Genomic DNA, 13423 nt, shown 5'->3' on the forward strand with positions numbered 1-13423 from the left:
TGTAGAAAACATTGTACCACACTGCCACCATGTGGTGATGACACACAGAACATAGGTTAAAAATAGAAGAAGGTGCACAAAATAACTATTTTACTCTATTTAGACAAATTTTACATCCTCAGTAGCAGTTGCCACATGTTTATATCAAATATTTAAAAAATGGCATCCAGTTGTCCTGCCGTCTGACACAAATACACAGACATACAATTGGTGAAATTATAGTATCTATCTGGGTGACTCATATTTTGCTGAAACATGGTAAATCTTTCAAGTGCATCACAGGTGTAATAGCCCTACCTGTCCTGAAGGCGTCACTGCAGTTAGGTCTCCTCTGAAGGCTCAGGTTACAGGATCGGGTAGCAGGTCATACACAAACAGCATCCACCATGCAGGATAATGAAGCCAGCCCATGCTGTATTGTCACAGTGACAGGTTGACCATCAAGGTGTGTATCACTTTACAAGCTGACAGCCCTCCGAACTAGAGAAGAGAGAAGAAACATTATGTTGGGACCATAGAAAGAGAGTTTTCTATTGTTTTTATGATTGTGAAAATGTCGTTTTATAGCCTCTGATCTTTACAGTAAGTATTGAGTTGAGCTTGTATCTTTAATCCGTCTATATGTGATTCTCTATTCTGATTTCAAGTAGTAGTATAACCTAATTTCTTCCAGCTGAGTCTTCATGGCCGAGGCCACCAGTACAAGCAGCAGCAGTGGAGGCGCTGGAGGTGTGCGTGTCCCCCAGGAGCCCTCTCTCAAAACTGGGGTGGTGTTGTCAGATGAGAGGGTGGACTTCCTTCGGGAGCAGGCCTTCTGCGTGCTGCGAGTGAAGACGGATAAGTGGAACCGCTTCATTGGAGCAGAGGAGAACCAGAAGATTATACTGGATTTCCTGGACCACATCTGGACCAACAGACTGCTGCTCTTCACGGGGCCTGGAGGGACACTGCATGCAGGGGATGCTCAGGTAGGAAATCGGAAAAGGATGAATTGAGTTTAAAAAAAGTTCAGGCAGCTGCTTTCATAAATGAGTTTACCTTCTGTTTTCATTTTCTATTCAGGGCTAAGGTCAATTTCCTAGGCAAACCTTATCATGGTTAAAGCCTTAAGTAAATACTTAATGTTGTAGCTCATCTCTTGTTTTCAGCATGTATTGTGTGTTGACAGTCCTGTATGATATCCCTAAGATAAAGATATCTAAAATGATGATGTGCACAGCTATAGGGTGATGTGCACATTTCATTATATGTTTTCCTGGGTGGCACTGAGGGAAAAGATTCCTCACATCCTTAGAGAAAAAAGCAGAACACTGCTAGGCATATACAACTTCATCCTGAGTTTATCTTCATTACACAACACATTTTAATATCCTGGACTTGCCACGCACACTCCATCTAACAAACCTATTTTGAAATAAGTCACTACTTATTTCTGGGGCTTTCAATGCTGTTGAAAGCATTCCTACTGTTTCTGCATCTCTGAAGACGTCCCCACCATGGAAGACCAAGCTGCTGTGTGTGCTGAAGAGAGGTGTAAAGAGAATTGCCCGCCAAGGATTCAGACACCAACTGCGGCTGGGAGAAGTGCCTGGATATCCCATGGAGCATCTGCCTGTTGTCATCTCTGAGGTGGGCTAGTGGTGTGTGTGAGTGATTTGGGATTTCCAACTCATTGCTGGTAAGACACATGGAGAATGCATGGTTTGGTGTTGTTTTAGTGTAGCATGAGTCCAGCTTCATGTGACAGCTTGTGTGTACTGTACAGGTGCTGGTGGTTGTGTTGTCTAACGGTCTGAACCACGAGGACTGGCCGCGGGTGGTGTCTGATGACATCCACAGGCACCTGGAGAAGCTGAGGAACAGGGTGGTGACCCTGAGAGGCCGTGCTGAGGGACGGACACTGCTGCCGCTGCCACTGCGTGTGGAGAGGGCACGGCCTCAAGACATTGCACTCAGGTCAGTTCATGGCTAACTGCTAGCTCAATCTGCTACCCTTAGAGTATCAATGAAGAGCCTAGCTAGCTTATGCTCGTCGTTTTTCCCCAGTTAAAACTTATTGGAATAACCGCACAGGCTGTTTAACGAGACTCACCGCATTTCGAGATTCATTACGTGTCCTTTTGGTCAGCTGGAAAGAATAATATTCCGTGGACTGCATGGTTAAACATGTTTAACCCGTTTAAAAACTTCGGACGTAAAATACTGTTGACAGCCGGAAGTGACGCACTGCCTGCTCGTATTGTTTGCCACAGCGACAAAATAAAATGCAAATAAGGCTAAATTAAACGCCATTCTTTCAGTTTCACTCATTCGCGTTAATAGTATTGTATATCTTAAGATTTAATATTCAATACGATTTTCATAGTTTCATAAAACAAACAAAAAGCAAAAAGGAAAGTCAGGTTTTAATGTGACGTCGGTGGTCTGGCGCCATTTCCGGGCGCCATCTTTGTTTACTCAAGAGACCGATCGGAGTCCGACTAGAGATTGAACTAATACAACTTTTATTTATGTAGCATACATAATATTTTTCAGCTAGCATCTGGCTAAGGTTATAGAAAGAAACTTAACTTGGAATATCTTCTAAACAGCAGTAAGTTTTGTCAGTCGAGCTGCGGGATTTGGCAAAATTTGGCTAAACACGCTGGTCTCGCAAGTAACTGGTCACTAGCAAGACCAGCTTATATTGTGTTTTGGTGCTGGTCTATGCTGCTTTTTCTAGCAGGGTCATCAGTGAGACATCTCACATTTATACATTTATTATGTTGCCTAGCTAGCTTTAATGAATAACATTTACCTGGTAGAAAGGCACAGACTGTTTAGTGTTTGATAGAGATTAAGATATAATGTATGATAGAATATATGATACTATTTGTCAATGCATAAATCATAATATCATTAAAAGTATAAGTTGCTAATGCACAAGTGAAATGTCAGCGTCTTGTTGCAGTAAATTATTGTTGTGCCAAATGAACACAAAAGACTTATAAGTTGGTTGTGATGGCATTTAAAACTTTCTAAAGTGATATGTTTGTCTTGTTGGTGGTTTGTTTCTGTGCTTTCATCTTCACAAGCCTATGTTTCCATTTTTACCCAGACTGATTGCCTTTCTCTCTGCCTCCCTCAGCCCCACTGGTTGGCCACTAGACCGTGGCTTGTTATACTCTATAGAAACTCTGATAGTTCAGTGGTCTGGACAGATATGGAATGTCCTGAAGAAAGACTCTTGTATGGTGCTGCTCCGGGGAGACCACCCAGGCCCCAACGTGGAGCTCCAGTTTTGGACCACTCAGAGGGAAAACCTGCTGGGCATCCAATCACAAGTATGACATTTGCTCTGTGGAAGTTAGCAGGGGAGCAGTCAGTCAAAATGTAAACTTTAGCCGCAGTTCTCAAAGTACCAACAAAAGTTTCTGTTTTTTTCAAATTCATAGACCATTTATAGATAGTATTCCCAAATACCAGATTTTAGCCCACATCTGGAATGGGCAGATAAATTAAATGTTACATGCGTACATACGTAACATAGCAGGGTTTCCATAAATCTTCCTCATCAGTGCATGTGATATACACTCATCTACTTCATTAGGTATACAAACAAGCAATGTTGTCCAATCCAACCATTCTCTCACCATGTATGTATGTATGTATAGAGGGAGGACTAAAGTTGAAAACATCTCTCGGTATAATGTGGTCCAATACAGCCCTACGTTTAACTATGATCTCTAATTATAATTTGAATTGTAGATTTCCTACAGTGTCAACAAACGTCAATGCTGTATGCTGTGTAAAGCTAGATTTTAATGCAGAAGTGTTGTAGTGATTTGTAATGGATTGTGCAGATGTACTTTATGATGCGGCCACTAAATCCTACTATGATGACCTTTTCAGATCCAGAGCCCCAAAGTGGATCGCATCATGGAGATCCTGAGACGCGTCAAGAGCAGTTATTACTCCTCCTTCAAGGAGGTCTGCCTCAAAGTCAATGAGGGTAGATCTGCACCGTTCCTCATTTATCAGTGCTACTTAATTAGTTTCCTCGTTCGAGTCTCTCACTGCTCGATTTCACATTTAGTTTTACCTCATAAACTAGACTTACACTCAGAGTTTACAGATAATTACAGATATCATAATAATAATTTCCCCTGCACAGTTTCACTATACCTTGTTTGTTTGTTTGTTTGTTCTTTCTATTTTCTTTTTCTATTAGTACCAAACTTATTTTTATTCATTCTGAAAATTCCTCCTGGATCCAGAAGAAATGTTCAGGCTGAATAAAAAGTATTTATTCATTATCACTTTTGGTTTAAGTTGTCAATCTACAGAAATAACACAGGTTTTTTAACCACTGTATCATTTACTGTTAAGTTAGCTATAAGGATCATCTCATCCATCATTCTTCTCTATGTAATCATGATAGCGGTGCTGGAAGCAGAGGACATAGATCTGTATCTGCGCCCTCTGAGAAGAGTGATCAGCAGCCTAGAAGAGAGAAGTTTTCCAACTGTAGACGCCCTTCTGCCTCCTCTTTTCCACACTCTCTGTCTCATCTGGAGCCGTTCCCAGTACTACTGCACCCCCAAACGCATGGTGGTCCTCCTGCAAGAGTTCTGCAACCTGATCATTGAAAAGGTGGATGATGTGTCTATGTGTGTAAGAGACAGGACAGAATAAGATGAAGTAAGTTAAACAACTGATCTTCTTAATGATTGTGTGTCTGTGTCCAGGCTTTTGCCTACCTCATCCCTGAAGAACTATTTAAGATGGAGCTTGAGGAGGGGGTGGAGAGAGTTCAGATAACCATTTCAGTTCTGCGCACCTTCAAGCAGCTGTTTCATACTTACCGCCAGCGGATCCCAAAGTACTACAGACACACCCAGACCATCAAGCTGTGGGATTTTCCAGCAACACTTGTGTTCCAGCGTTCAGACTGCATCATGGACAGGCTGCTTATGATTGAGGTGACTAGCACATCCCTGTGTTTGTTAAAAATGTGCACATCTGTTCCAACATTACCACATTATTTCCTGCCTCTTATCTCTCTGACCCATCAGTGGTTTTTCTCCTCTCATCTGTAGGAACTTTTTGCAACAGCACTGGACTTTCTGAAACTGGAGAAGGTTGAACTGGGTGGATCCAGAGGGAAAGTCCTCAGTGAGATGGTCTTCAGCATGAGTGAGGAGTTCCATGACCGCTGGCGGGCCCTCAGAGAGAGCAAATATGACCCCCTGGACTATACTAACAATGTGAGGCCCAGTGAGATTGTTGCAGTTCTTTTTGATATCACACTGCTGTATAATTGATAAGCCCCAAAGGGCTGTGATTCACAGCATTTTTTAAGTGGCATTGACAGGCACAGCCGAATAATAAAAAATAACAATTACATTTTATTTTTCTGCTCAGCAGTGCAATAATTGAAAAGTAGCAAAGCAAAGTAGTTGCTAAGCGACACGCAAGAATCAGTGACAGCAGGCATTATTAGTCAGTGCATCAATATTTAATTTACTAGATATTTTACAGCTATTTCACCACAGCTTCCAGTGTGACTTAGCCAATCAAAACTGGAACTCAATCAGAAATGAATGTGTTATAATATATTTTTCACAAATGTGTTATTTACTAACCCATACTGATCAATTCAGCTAAGAGAGGTACTGCAATGAAAGTGTAATGCAATGAAAATAGCCTAAAAAAATAAGTAGACACAAAGTTTTTTAATCAGGCAAGGGGCTGAAAACATCCATGATTTCCTGTCTAATGCCATCTTGTGTCCAGGATTTTGTGCATCACTACAGGCGTTTCATGGAGCAGAACAAAGATTTTGACCAGAGGCTGGGGACCGTCCTCAATCTGGCCTTCCAGCACTCTAAAAACCTAAAGTCAACCTTTAAGGTATGTATCTTATGCCCTGACACTTAACCAGTCCAATTACAGTATTTATTCATATAACTCGGGAACAAGGTGATGATCAGGTGCGGTACACCAGAACTATGTGTTTGGATGTTAGACTTTCTAAACGTCTCAAATGTATACTTTTCTAAAATTGTGTTGTTGTTGTTGTTGTCGTCTAGTTGTTGAAGATCTTCAGCACCCTGCTTGAGAGGCCCAGGATCCACCAGCTGTTCTCTCCGAACTACAACGTGTTGTTGGCCATGTTCAACCAAGAAATAGACTACTGTCAGTTTATACTTGATCAACACAGAGAGGGGGTAAGAGGAGTTGAGCAGAAAATAAATATTCTCAGTGAATGTTATTATCGAGTAACTTCACAATGTACAAAAATAAAATTATGTAATCAGACTACAGCCAGTTGAAATACCATGGCAGTTTCTAAGACTTTAATGTGACCCATATTGTATTTTAATTTATGCACTTAGCTAAGCATTTCCTACACTTTTCTGAAAGTATAAATACATCGTCATCAGCCAGATTAATTCAGTCTGTGTGTTTAAGCTGCGGTCGGGCTGTGCTGTCCTGGGGAAGAACATGCCATCAGTGGCCGGCAACCTCAAATGGTCACAGGAGCTTCGAACTCGCATCCTCACCAACAGGAGCAACCTCTGCCAGCTGGCCTATATGTATGCACCAACTTTATTCTTCACATGAATACAGAATTATGTCATGTAACTGTAACTGTCTTCTCTGTTGAGTTTTAGTTAAATCATTGTTAGTATTCTACAAAAAATATACTGTCCAAAATTTGATCTCTACTGAAAATGTAATATCTGTTTTGGTTGAAAAAAAAAATAATAATAATTCTGGCTCACAACTATGTCCTAAATTGCAGTGGGATTTGTGATGGACAGTTTAAACATATTTTTAAGTAACTAGAGATGTTTCTGTTTCATTCCAAGCATTCTTCCTCCTTGTCAAAACCTAACACCCTATATTACAGACAATGCAAGTCAACCATCATCACTTCATAACTCTAGCATACACACTGCAGGGGGACAGTTTACTTGTCAAACATGTCGAAAAGACAGATATCTTACTCGCTATCTCAATTATTCTTTGGCTTTTTTCCTCCCTCCCTCCCTTCCAGGCCTCTGGGGTGTGCTGAAGCAGACGATGTCCTGCGAAAGTGTGAGCATGTTCTGGAGGTTCTTCACCAGCATGATGAGGAGCTGTTCTCAGAGTGGACTGAGGGCCTGGAGCAAATCTGTCAATCCCACCTGAATGAACCACTGCTCATGCTGAATACTGACACGGGCCTGTTCCAGGTCAACTTCAGTCCTGCGGTAAGTAAAACATATTAGTCAAAGCTCAGATATTTGTATGTAATTGTTTTAAGTGTACAGGGTTCTGTCAGGTGTGGAATTGGTGCAGAAATCTGCCAACAGTCGTTCCTGCTAACACATCAGATAAAGGATGTGACAGTACATACGGTGAACAATAGTGGAAAAGGTTGAGTTTACACCACAAACAGAAGATTAAATAGTTAAAGATATGTTTGTATATATTTCTGCTCCATCACACTGTATCGCTGACTACTATAATACAATATTGATGTATCCTGTTCTAAATTAATTAAAGATATTACATTACCTTAATTTTCCTTCTCTGAAACCAGAAAGTTGTATGCAGCTATATGAGGAACTATTTCTATCAGTGGCAACGAACAGACAGACAAAATTCAACAATTTACATGAAATTTAAGAAACCAGAGAAAGTACAGCAGTAATGAATATTTATAGCCTGCAGTGTAGAGATGAGGCACAATAATCCAAGGATAAACAACTTATCTGATGTACTGTGCATGTGCACTTTCTTTCAAGGTACTTGAATAACTTGGCAAGGTTGGCCTTCGTATATCAACCACTCAATTATTCATAAATCTTAACAACATCTGCACTTTAATCTGCAGCTCCTGTCTATTCACATTTTACAGTCAAGGTAAAAGGAAACAAAACACTGAACTTTGACTTTGGATCGAGTCGTTTTTCTCCTCTCTCTCTCCTCAGCTGACATCTGTGCTAAGGGAGGTTAAGTATCTGGGCATGCTGAAGAATGAAAACATCCCCAAAGCTGCTCTCCATCTCTACTCCAAACGGGACAGACTCTACATGGTGGGTAACTCAGCTCCTAGTGCTGCGGTGGATATAGTTTCAGACAGCTGTATTTGTGAGTTATGTGGCAGTAAATGTTTGTTTTTAGCTGTGAAATGTGTGGAAAAACAATCAGGGTCAGTGCTGCATCGTTTCCTGTAGTACACACAGACCCTGGTCTTGGTGACCCAGTGGTACAATCAGCTCCACAGCACTATCCTGGCTGTGGAGCTGGGGTTGGTCAAAGATGAGATGGATGGGACGAGACGACAATTGGATCCGGCTCTCTGTGAGCTCACCTGGGTTCAGGATGAGCTGTGGGACTACATTCAGAAAACAAGAGACCTGGTGAAGGTACTGTATGTTTATTTTTAAGGAGATCTTTTGACAAACAAAAGGCCTGATGTAAAGCTTGTGAGTGAGTGTTTTTAGTATATGACAATTATTCATATTCTGCTATATTTATAGAGAAGCTGCTGTCTCAACTGTCTTTTGTGCTGAAACATAAATAAAATGTAATTGCAGTTATGGTTTATTTTAGAGTTTGTTCACTGGCACTTTCAAAAGCTGCTGTGAGACTGTTGCCTGCCAATGTAGCATGAAAACTGGCTTCCTTCTCATGTTTTCAAAGCCAGTTTCCCTCAATTATTGCAAACACTTGTGAAACAAAATGTGACATGCAGCTGTCAGCCAAAGGGGATGTAATTACTGGATGTAATAGTTTCTCTCTTTTGCTCCCGCCAGAGCATTTCCAGTCGTGTCCAGAAGAGTAAAGCTAATGTGGAGGCCATTCAGGCCCTTATGGGCAAATTCAGCCACCGTGCCTTCATTACCAGAAAGAGCTGTGCTTCTACTCTTCTCATCTTCTCAGACATCGAAGAGAGTGTTTCCAAACAGCACACTCTCATCAGCAGCACAGGAGAGCAAATACACAAACTGCTGCAGGTACATTCATTCACCTTACTCCTGATGCTGCATTCTGAAATCTATGAATATATATAATAGGATAATTTGGCATTTCTTTGCCTTCTGAACTCCTGTAATACATCATTTTTCATAATTACTTTACCACAGGAGAACCAGTCTCTGCTGGGTGTTACAGACCTGGACAGCAGCGAGTGGAGGGCTTACACAGACTATGTGGACCACATGATCCTGACAGGCTTCTTCAGTGCGGTCCGCTGCTCCCTGCAGTACTTCATGGACAATACAGACGCTACCCAGCGTATTACACCACTGTTTGAGGTTCAGCTGGTACTCAACGGCAACGAGATGACTTTCGATCCTCCGTTGGACTTCAGCCATGGCGGTAACTTTTATGATATCGTCGATAAGATGGTGGCCAACATCACCAACATGGCGTCCTTCATTCCCAGAGTTGCAGAGCATAAGCAGCTGGATAACTATCAGGTGCTGTACAGATTATAGTGGAGGCTTATACAGAGTTAACGTACAAATGCACAGCCTTGTCATGTGGGATGTTGTTTCTTTATTCTGTAGTGTGACATCAATGAAATGGAGGATTTGTCAGAGATGTGCCACGTAATACGTTCACGGGCACGAGCAGCTATTGCTAAGGTATGTGTTTGTTTCCTGTCCACAAATGGAGGCTCATTTATGACGTGCACAGTTGTGTAAGCAGTTACAGTTGTGTTGAAATACATTGTGTTGATTTTCAGGTTAGAGAATATCAGGGATCATTTGCAAGCTACCGCTATCTCTGGACTGATGACAGGTTCGAGGTTTATGGCTCTGTCGTATATTCTACATCATAAAATTGCTTGGAGGAAAGAGTTAAAAATCTAAAAAAAAAACAAACATTTTTAGCACATAGCTTCTTTTCTCATCTTTCATAGGTCTGAATTTATGAGGCAGTTCCTGCTTTACGGTCACGTCCTCAGCACAGAGGAAGCTGAGCTATATGCTGACTATGAGCTGAAAAAGAACCCACCGACTTTAGACAACTTCAAAGAACAGGTGTGTATTACAACTGACTTGACCATAATTTACTGTATTTGTGGAGCAGCCATATTCTCTGGTCGTATTCACTGTGGCTCATATATCTGAGTCACTGTATAATCCTTCATTCCAGATCAACCTGTTCGAGTCTCTGTATGTGCGAGTGAGCAAGATGGAGGACCGGAGGGTGTTTTGTGGCTGGCTGCAGCTCGATATCAGACCCTTCAAACACACGCTGATGAATGTCATCAAGAGATGGAGCTGGATGTTCAAGGAGCACCTTCTCAACCACGTGAACCAAAGGTTAGACACACACATGCACCAGCAAAGACACAGATATACTCTGTAACTAAAGATTGGAACAATTTAAAAAGATAAATACAGAGCAGAAAAAACTTTATCCTGTGTCACTCCTCGTCACACTGAAACTGAACATCACTCTCCTTCCTCGCTATCTCACAGCGTGAGAGAATTATCCTCCTTTGTCCAGGACACAGCCCATGGCCTTTCTAAGAAGGTGTCAGATGGCGACTACGCAGGCCTGGTGGACATCATGGGGCACCTCATGGCCATTCGAGACAGACAGAGCAGCACTGACCAGCACTTCAAACCTCTCAAGTCAACTGCTGAACTCCTCAAGACCTACGGACAACAGCTGCCTGAGAGCGTCTACACACAGCTAGAGGTGTGTACTAATGCACAGAGAAACACATTTCATGTTGTGTACATTTATGATTGTGTTACATCCTTCACTTTCCCATGTAACACAGGAGCTGCCAGAGAAGTGGAAGAGTCTGAGGAAAATCGCATTCACAGTTAAACACGAAGTGGCGCCACTGCAATCAAATGAAGTTTCAGTTATACGCAGGAAATGTGTCCGGTTTGAGGTGAGGCCATGTGTGAGTTGGGTAGGATGTCAGTGTCGCAGCCCCTTGCAAAGAGCTCAATATCTGACATATAAACCTTCTCACTTTCTGTCCTGCATTATATATGACTAAAGCCACAGTGCTGCCAGCGTCTACAGATATAGATTGAGAGATGGAGGCAGATATGCATGGGAACTGCAGCCTCAAAGAATCCTGAATGTGCAGTTTTTTTTTATACACATAGTGGGTCAATAGTGGTTGAATGCAACTAAATACATCCACTCTAAGTACTGTGTACAATGGTATTGCTACTTCAACTCAAGCACAAGACCTGAGCACTTCTTTCATCCCTGTAGGTCAAACAGCATGAATTCCGAGAGCAGTTTCGCACTGAACAGATCTTTAAGATCAATGTGGAGGAACCATATAAACTACTTGATAAGGTGAGCTCTGAGAGGAATGCTTTAATAACAATGCAAAAACAAAAGTATGAAAGTAATTATTTGCATGAAGCATCTCACAGTATATGATTAAATAGAATCTAACAAACAGTACAATTCCTATGGCGTAACATTTGCAAATGTCTCTGTTGACAGTCTAATAGAACTGTCGCAGTGATGGAGGCAGAAATGAAGAGGCTACAGGACACAGCTGTCCTGTTTGAAGTCAGTTTCCCAGAATACAAGCAGCTGCATCAGTGTCGGTCTGACATCATACTGGTCAAAGCAGTCTGGGACATGGTCATCTTTGTGAAGGTAAATATTACAAGCACAAAACTCATTTTAGCTGTGTTCCAGCTTCATAAACAAACTTGTCACATTAGACAGATGGTTTCCACACTGCAGGTAGCCACAAGCTGTGAATTCCATACCATGCAGATAGATGAGGTTTCTGGCTGCAGGGGACAATACTTCATTTGAGAATCACAGATTAAATGCTTCCATTTTCCTCTCTGTGTCAGACCAGTATAGAGGATTGGACTAAAACTCCATGGAAAGAGATCAATGTTGAGCAGATGGACATGGAGCTCAGACGCTTCGCCAAAGTATGTAACTTCCATGGACAAAGATTATAAGCTTCTTTTTTTTTGATGGTATTGAGAAAGAAGTACATTTTGCTCATACTTTTGCTCATCCTTATCGCATATTAAAGGAGATGAAGATGCTGGATAAGGAGGTGCGGGTGTGGGACGTCTACGTGGGACTGGAGTCGACTGTGAAGAACCTGCTGACCTCTTTGAGAGCCGTCAACGAGCTGCAGAACTCTGCTGTCAGAGAGCGACACTGGCAACAGCTTATGAACACCACCAGGGTACAAGACCGTCTCGGCTGCTTCTTCACATTACCTCATACCATCTGATTCAATAATGTTTCATCTATGATCACAGTCTGCATTATATACTCGCCACTCTATTGAGTTTAGTCCCATTCTTCTTTAATCTAGTCTTCATGTGCTCTACCTTCATTCAGCTATCCAGCCAGCTCATGCCCAGGCCTGTAATGAGCAGCACAGTTCAGTGAACCCTATTATCCTGATCTGAAATCTGATCACACTCATGGTTGCTTTTGGTCCTCAGGTTAGGTTTGTGATGGGAGAAGGCACCACCCTGGGGGACCTTTTGGAATTGCAGCTTCACCGTGTGGAGGATGAGGTCAAAAACATTGTGGACAAGGCTGTGAAAGAAATGGCCATAGAGAAAGTAAGAAGCTTAAAGACCAACCAGTAATAGAATTTTGTTCTATATATATCATGAAGGAATTGAAACATAGACCGTTTAAAAAAAGTTTATTTCTATAGTCTTAAAAAGAAGAAAGGTGAAATTACAAATAATCATACAGAAATAAGATCTATAACATATTTGGTAACTACAAATACTGCACAATGTTTTTGTTTTCCCTCAACATTTCCTGCATTCAGGTTTTGGCCGAGATAACCCAGACATGGAGTGTTATGTCACTGTCATATGAGACTCATACCAGCACAGGAACCCCTCTGCTCAAAGCAGATGAGAATCTGATCGAAACACTCGAAGACAACCAGGTAAAATGAAAACTGTGCTGATTCTCCTCAGGTTGTGATATCTAGTATATTATGGTAGTTTAATGCTGTGTCAGTGTAAAACAGATTGTCGTGTTAGGTTTGTATATCTTGAGTAGTGCAGTCTGTCACCCTGACATTAAGAAGGTAACTTAGTAGAAAGGAATGCATAGCAAGATGACCAGATATTATTAATAATTGTATAAATGTATCCTCCGTTTATCCTGTTTCAGGTGCAGCTGCAGAACATCCTGATGAGTAAGTACGTGGAGTATTTCCAGGCAGAGGTGAGCGGATGGCAGAGGAAGCTGATGGTGGCTGACCTTGTCATCTCCTCCTGGATGTCTGTCCAGAGGACGTGGGCCCACCTCAACAGCATCTTCACCAACAGCCACGACATTCGCTGCCAGCTGGCCAATGATGCTGAGCGCTTCCAGGGAATTCACACTGACTTCCAGGTGACACATAAGAGCACTCGCCTATGTGAAGCCATCTCAATATTTTTCCTTTTCTTTT

General features: G+C 41.8%; 2 protein-coding genes across 6 annotated transcripts in view; both read left to right on the forward strand.

Moving 5' to 3' along the window:
- Positions 1 to 665: 665 nt before the first annotated feature.
- LOC119011818 (dynein heavy chain 17, axonemal-like) lies at positions 666 to 1025 on the forward strand. The gene has a single exon (XM_037085219.1). It carries the CDS (start codon positions 684 to 686, stop codon positions 993 to 995), a length of 312 nt encoding a protein of 103 aa, XP_036941114.1. The 5' UTR covers positions 666 to 683; the 3' UTR covers positions 996 to 1025.
- Positions 1026 to 1828: 803 nt separating this feature from the next.
- Positions 1829 to 13423, forward strand: part of dnah9l (dynein, axonemal, heavy polypeptide 9 like) — a 34131-nt gene continuing 22536 nt past the window's right edge. For 2 of the 5 annotated variants that reach the window (XM_037085195.1, XM_037085196.1), the window contains exons 1-27: positions 2450 to 2593; positions 3128 to 3323; positions 3892 to 3969; positions 4421 to 4632; positions 4728 to 4961; positions 5079 to 5246; positions 5776 to 5892; positions 6072 to 6209; positions 6454 to 6578; positions 7043 to 7238; positions 7962 to 8066; positions 8208 to 8399; positions 8790 to 8990; positions 9120 to 9455; positions 9546 to 9623; positions 9725 to 9780; positions 9902 to 10022; positions 10138 to 10307; positions 10467 to 10689; positions 10775 to 10891; positions 11227 to 11313; positions 11467 to 11625; positions 11832 to 11915; positions 12023 to 12181; positions 12447 to 12569; positions 12788 to 12910; positions 13141 to 13365. In XM_037085195.1, the coding sequence (XP_036941090.1) occupies positions 3203 to 3323; positions 3892 to 3969; positions 4421 to 4632; positions 4728 to 4961; positions 5079 to 5246; positions 5776 to 5892; positions 6072 to 6209; positions 6454 to 6578; positions 7043 to 7238; positions 7962 to 8066; positions 8208 to 8399; positions 8790 to 8990; positions 9120 to 9455; positions 9546 to 9623; positions 9725 to 9780; positions 9902 to 10022; positions 10138 to 10307; positions 10467 to 10689; positions 10775 to 10891; positions 11227 to 11313; positions 11467 to 11625; positions 11832 to 11915; positions 12023 to 12181; positions 12447 to 12569; positions 12788 to 12910; positions 13141 to 13365 (3948 nt within the window). In that variant the 5' untranslated portion in view covers positions 2450 to 2593; positions 3128 to 3202. Of the gene's footprint in view, positions 1957 to 2449; positions 2594 to 3127; positions 3324 to 3891; positions 3992 to 4420; positions 4633 to 4727; positions 4962 to 5078; positions 5247 to 5775; positions 5893 to 6071; positions 6210 to 6453; positions 6579 to 7042; positions 7239 to 7961; positions 8067 to 8207; positions 8400 to 8789; positions 8991 to 9119; positions 9456 to 9545; positions 9624 to 9724; positions 9781 to 9901; positions 10023 to 10137; positions 10308 to 10466; positions 10690 to 10774; positions 10892 to 11226; positions 11314 to 11466; positions 11626 to 11831; positions 11916 to 12022; positions 12182 to 12446; positions 12570 to 12787; positions 12911 to 13140; positions 13366 to 13423 lie in introns of those variants that run through there. The other 3 variants (XM_037085194.1, XM_037085198.1, XM_037085197.1) reach the window with 3 other exon arrangements.

Source organism: Acanthopagrus latus, chromosome 21 (assembly GCF_904848185.1).
Source record: "Acanthopagrus latus isolate v.2019 chromosome 21, fAcaLat1.1, whole genome shotgun sequence".
Taxonomy (NCBI): domain Eukaryota; kingdom Metazoa; phylum Chordata; class Actinopteri; order Spariformes; family Sparidae; genus Acanthopagrus; species Acanthopagrus latus.